At 35.6% G+C, this 6,570-nt stretch overlaps 1 protein-coding gene across 1 annotated transcript; it reads left to right on the forward strand.

The window, feature by feature from the left end:
* The first annotated feature begins 611 nt into the window (after window positions 1–611).
* Window positions 612–2,881, forward strand: LOC113766258 (cytochrome P450 71A2-like). Its single transcript, XM_027310468.1, has 2 exons — window positions 612–1,532; window positions 2,217–2,881. The coding sequence occupies exons 1-2, from the start codon at window positions 612–614 to the stop codon at window positions 2,826–2,828; spliced, it is 1,533 nt and encodes a 510-aa protein (XP_027166269.1). The 3' UTR covers window positions 2,829–2,881.
* Window positions 2,882–6,570: the final 3,689 nt, after the last annotated feature.

Here is a 6,570-nt window from a genome sequence, read left to right on the forward strand (position 1 = left end):
TAATAATAGCCAAAAAGTTATGCAGCAATTTAAGCCAAATCAATTTAAGTCACGAGGAGCAAGATAAAATGGTATGAAAAAGACTATCAAACTCTTAAATAAACCACATGATCAAAGAAACCTTTCTCATATACAAAGAATTAAGCTCCTCTCCATTAACTGAAAAGGATTTTAATGTATATGCAAAAATAAAAATTAAATTGATTAAATTTTACCATTAGATCAAACTTTAAAACTTTTATCGTTATTTTGACCTATTTTGTGCTGTCCAAATATTTTGTTCAAATTTAATAACAAAATGTTCGTAGATAAGTTTGATTTTTAATTGCGTTGATCTACTTGTGAAAATAAAACTATTCGCATAAACATATTACTTTGTAAAAATTTATTTGTACAGATATAAATATATAGAAGATTCAAATATCACTGCTCAAAAAATGAACCACCCGAGGACCGTCAATGGTCGTACTCGTACAACGGTGCCCTAAATGATGTATTGACTTGATCGTCCCCTCTGGTCCTGATTTATTGGATTTTCTACGGTAAAAGAGCTTGAAAAACTAGTATAAAAGCAGAACACCATCACAGCCAAATGCATGCTCACATACCACATGGCTTTGATCAATCTTGATCTTTCATTTTTCTCAATTTTTTCCTCGCTCATATTACTTCTATCCCTTCTCAAATGGTTCCATGCTGCTTCTAAACCCCAGAAAAAGTTACCACCATCTCCACCAAAGCTCCCAATTATTGGCAATCTTCACCAGCTTGGCCAGTTTCCACATCGCTCCCTCCAATCACTGTCAAGAAAATATGGTCCACTCATGCTGCTTGAACTGGGAAGCAAGCCAATGCTGGTTGTCTCTTCCTCTAATGCAGCTTGCCAGATCTTGAAAACCCATGATTTATCCTTTGCAAGCAGGCCTAAATCGGGCATCCCAGATAAACTCTTTTACGGAAGCAAAGACATAGCTTTTGCACCATATGGTGAGTATTGGAGACAACTAAAAAGCATTTCTATGCTTCATCTTTTGAGTAACAAAAGGATTCAGTCTTTTCAACATGTCAGAGAAGAAGAGACGTCACTCATGATCGAGAAGATCAGCCGAATGTGTTCTTCCTCAGCTGTAAACTTAAGTGACATGTTTTTAATTCTCACAAATGATATAATCTGTAGGGTTGCCTTGGGGAGGAAGTATAGCGAGGAAGAAAATGGGAGGAAAAGTATGGAGAATTTGAAGGTGTTTGGTGAGTTACTGGGTATTTTTGATGTAGGAAACTATATTCCTTCGCTTGCATGGGTTAATCGCTTCAATGGTTTAGATTCTAAAGTGAAGAAAACAGTTAAACAGATTGACGGATTTCTTGAGGGTGTGATAGAAGAGCACATGAATAAGAGGAAAGGAAAGGCTGAAAGTGACTCTACTGCTGAGGCAAGATGCCAAGACTTTGTAGATATCTTGATTGAGATTAATGAGGAAAAGACTATGGGCTTTGCTCTTGAACGAGATGCTATGAAAGCTATCATCCTGGTAAATTTCTCTCTCCATCTCTTTGTATTGGTAGTAAATCTTTGGGATTGAGGCAATGGTTGATTTTGGTGTAGTTGCATACGGTCGTTTTATTCTTACTTTTTAAATTTGGTATACACTTATATCTCACTAAATTGGCGTACGCAAGTGATATTTATATAAGTTATATTAGTATAAATCAAATTACCTAAGAAATCAATAGTTGTACAACATATAAATCACAATCGAACTTGTGTCAAATTCTAAATCTTTTACCTGTTTTAACCACTCAAACATATAAATATTTAAGTGTGTTGAGTTAAGCCTTATGAAGCCTGGATTAATAAAGGCCAATTGATACCCCTAGTCATAAGACTCATAACCTTCAAGAGTTCTGAAGGTTGTGAATGGAGCAATATTGGCTTTTGTCAGTTGAGATTTGGCAAACCTAAACTCAATCCATTTAAATATTTATATATACATTAGAACCATAAAAGCTCACAAACCTTAGGCTCTTTATTGGACTATGAGCCAGCCCAAGCTAGCTGATATTTATTGATTTTTAAAATCATTTCAGTGATAATGTTTGATTACTACATGGTTTTGAATAAAGTTGGATTGGTACATAATAGAAATAAAGGCTTATTGTCATTGTATAATCGAAACATGTTCTAATGCAACACTTTCGTTGATTCCATTATTTAGGATGTCTTTGGTGCTGGATCTGATACAACACATTCAGTTATGGATTGGGGAATGTCAGAACTTCTAAAGAACCCCAAAGTCTTGCACAAATTGCAGGCTGAGGTAAGAGATGTGACTCAAGGAAAGCCAGAAATAACTCGAGCTGATATGGAGAAAATGCAGTACTTAAAAGCAGTGATTAAAGAAACTCTGCGACTTCATACTCCAGTTCCATTACTGGGTCCTAAAGAATCGAATCAAGACGTCAAAGTAATGGGGTATGATGTACCAAAGAACACGCAGGTACTTGTGAATGCTTGGGCAATTGCAAGAGATCCGTTGTTATGGGAGAACCCGGAGGAATTTCGACCTGAGAGGTTTTTGGGTTCGAGTGTAGATTTTCATGGTTTGAACTTTGAGTTAATTCCGTTTGGTGCTGGACGAAGAGTTTGCCCGGGTGTCAACTTCGCCATGTCAGTAACTGAACTTGCATTGGCAAAACTGGTCAACACATTTAACTTTACATCACCTGATGGAATCAATCCAAACGAGTTGGACATGACCGAATCATTTGGTATCACAGTCCACAGAAAATTTCCTCTGCATGCCATTGCCACACCATATTCTTCCTAATGTCTTTGTTTATGATGTAACTATAGTGATGGGTTATTGTACACTATGCCCTGAGGATACGGAATAAGGGGTGGCGTTATCTTGTTTGCAAGATGTAACTATAGTTAATAATGCTAGTTAAGTTATATACAATTTACTGACAATGTTGGAATTTCGCAGTGGCTTAGTCCCTCTTTTTGGTGTGATTATCATGGGTTCAGCCATATATTTATCGTTATTATATAGTGATATAAATTTACCATTCTTATAGTAATGCATTGATCTAAGTTACCATTGGCGTCGGCCTAGTGATTACGGGATGGCTCTTTGAATTCTCTTCGCTATCAGATTTAAGACTTAAATTTTGTGCGTAACAATTGAGATTGAAAGGGCATGGGAAGGAGTAAGAAGGTATTTTAAAAAAAAAATGTTAATCCAAGTTAAAAAAAATGTTAATCCAAGTTAAAGCCGCTGCTGGTTCTATTGCAACATCATTAGATGGAGCCAAGAACGTTGCGATGGTTGTTCAAGCTTTGTGTTTGTTACCACTCGATGTTTAGGACTTATGAACAAATCATTACTGATTACCCATACCATTTACGAAAAAGATGGACACCTAGCTGGGGGATATACATGATTATTGGCAAGAATTACAGTTCAATGAGCTTCAGGATAATACGTACATTTAATAGGAGACCACAAATGACGATTAATGCATCAGGCAAAGGTTCAACACCAACCCACTATTTTCTTCCTTGAAGAACTGAAGTCCAGGTCTTGTGCATAGTTATGAGATTAAGATCATATTGTTCTGGCATTCCCAGTCTAAGAACAGCTGAACTTTGGTTAGCTCACCTTCAAAGTAGCCTATGAGTCCCAATCCTTCACAAATCAGATCCAAAACCCTCAAGAGAAACTTCCGTGCTTCAAAAAAGGTTGTATGAATTGTGGTGCTAATCATTGTAAGGGAATTCCTGACTTCATTCTTATTTAACTAAGTTAGGTCATGCGTAGAGGCTTTACCGATATCTGGTAGGCATTTCGGACAAAGATTGAATATGATCCTCCATAGGATGGCAACTGTGTGTGACGTTATCACTCCAGTAGTGAAAATCTTCTTTGTGATAATTTAGAGTGCTTGAGAAGATTCTGCAGATTTGGCTGATGTCGCTGTCGATGGAGTAAAAGCCTGGCAGCCTAAAGAATTCCTGGATAACATTCATTGTCTCCTCCATTAAGCCTTCAGAAACTCCATGATTAATGACCTGAACTAATAGCATTTACTTATGAGTAGCAAGATTGATAATGCGTTCCAAATGATGGTCTTAGACAATCATCATCAAGGATTATGTTTAATTTTTCAGTTCAAACATAATCAGTACTATGAACCTGAAAGAATCCAAATTCTTGGCTTGCTTTCATAATCGGCTCAATGACTTCAGCTTGTTTAAGCCTGCAGCTTCCTCAAGGTCAATGGTTGGAATGTTGATAGGGTGCAAAATTGTTATTCAATTTATAATTATTTTTCCCTTGATTTTAGCTAAATATTGTATTAATTGATTGATTCTACTTATATTTGGTATTTGGTGCTAATTGTAGGGAGGTGGAACAAAAAGTGATAAAAGATGTGATTTTTGAAAAATTACTTTCGAGTCTAGAAGACTCGGGAATTTATCGCGCACGGAGATTTCCTAGTTTGAGTTAAATATGGACATCTTTGGTGGAATTTGGAAGACTTTAATTATCTTTTTTAGTTGTAGAGTTGAATTAGGAAACATGAGTTATTATTGTTTTTATTTCTTTTTTTCTAATTAGGCAATAGGCCTTTATTATGAGTAGTAGACGTGAAGTAGGAAACAAAGAATAAGGGAAGCCCAATTCCCGTTTGATTGGTACTTCGTAGGGTAGAAACAATAAAAAAAAGGGTCATGACTCTTTTGCTAGAGAGGAGAAGAACGGCCGCTTGGGTTGTTCTCAATAGAGAGTAGCTAAATTTCTTTTTCTAGTCGAAAGTCAACTTGGAGACTCGGTTCCAAACATCTGTGAGATCGAATTATTTTACTTATTTCTTTTATTCATTGGTATTCGTACTTTTTCTGATTTAACTTCTTATGATTGTTGTGTTATTTGAATGTTAAGGGTCCGACATTCGAATTAACCTAATAATCTACTATTAGATTAACGGGTGGAATCCGTAATTATTCCAGTGGCGATTTGCATGATTGGTCCTATGTTAGGAAAACATATGATCTAACTTAAGTAGCGTGTTTGTTGGTCAGGGTTGGGTTTTCTAATTCTTAATGCAATCAAGGAATTAAATCCTACGGTCGTACCTAGAATTGTTTCTTAGTTAGAGAAAGAGTCAATGGTTGTACCTTGCCTATCAACAAAGTAAGGAAAAGTTGGTTGTCAGAGTTTGTTGATAGCTATAACCAATCTATTAATGAGTAATTGAATTATCTTTCCATCGATGATCAGTTGAATGGATTATGTCTGAAAAGTTGCACCTTTAACTAGAATCGTATCTACTGTTGATTAACTCCTATTTATTTCCGTTAGTTGTTATATTAGGCGGTTAATTAAGTTATTTTTATATTTTCTAAAATTCCCCCTATTCGGGACTTTAGAAGAAACAAATTATCCCCAATCCCTGTGGATTCGAGCCTACTCACTGTTATATATAAAAATTTGTATTTATCTTGTGTAGGTAATTATTATTGCATAAGATCGATACCCGTCAATTTTTGGCGCTGTTGCCGGGATCTGGTACGTAATTAATTTGTTTCTTTTGGAGTTCATCTTATTTTTATTTTTGTTTTTCTCTTATTATTATTTTTTTTTACTAGTTTATGACTGCTAACATTTAATATTTTTGTGATAGATTGGATTTTATTCTTAGAAGGAGTAATGAGACTCCAGTATTTTCTAATAATCAATATTTAGATACACTGACCTTTTTTGGAGAAAGATTGGCTGTTGCAACTTGTGGATTCTGTTATGCCTCAAATCATTCAATTGATAGGTGCCCCATATTTCAAGATGGCCTAAATGCCCTAATTGATACTTTTGGAGATTTTTCACCCCGATTTCAAACGTTGTATGACCCTTATTCAAATGAATATGATCAAGGATGGCAAGATAATTCCAATTTTAATTATGCGACAAGGCCAATGGATTTTCAACAGCAAGAGTCTCAAGAACCATCATCTACGCCAGGTATGTCTCTTGAAGAAATGATTGAATCACTAGCTACTAACACATGTCGATTTCATCAAAAGACACAAATGAACATTCACAACCTGGTGGATCGAGTGTGTTTATTGACATCAAGAATAATGCGATTGGCTTCTCAAATGTGTGAAGAATTGTCCTCACATACTATTATCGATCTTGAGAAAGATAAGAGTGCAATTATTCTAACATGTGATGAGGAGCTGCAAGAGTCCCTAGGAGAAGGATCTACAGATGTAGTTGAAAAGGAAGTTGAGAATGAAAAAATAAAACCCCAATCTCTAATTGTTCGAGTGGATGAATTCAGTAAACAATTCTCAAATATGGTGACATCTTCTCCATTCTCTAGCCAACATTACCCTGTCTTTTATTCTATAATTTCTGCTAGTGTGATAAATTTTGTTATATCAGAATTTTTTGAGTTTCATGGCAGGAATAAGTTAGGAGTTGATATGGTCAAATATCTTGAACTGATAAGTGCTCGTGATGGAGAAGCAAGTGAAGAGTTAAGGTCACTGTTTAACTATTTGGT

Source organism: Coffea eugenioides, chromosome 3 (assembly GCF_003713205.1).
Source record: "Coffea eugenioides isolate CCC68of chromosome 3, Ceug_1.0, whole genome shotgun sequence".
In the NCBI taxonomy this organism is placed as follows: Eukaryota; Viridiplantae; Streptophyta; class Magnoliopsida; order Gentianales; family Rubiaceae; genus Coffea; species Coffea eugenioides.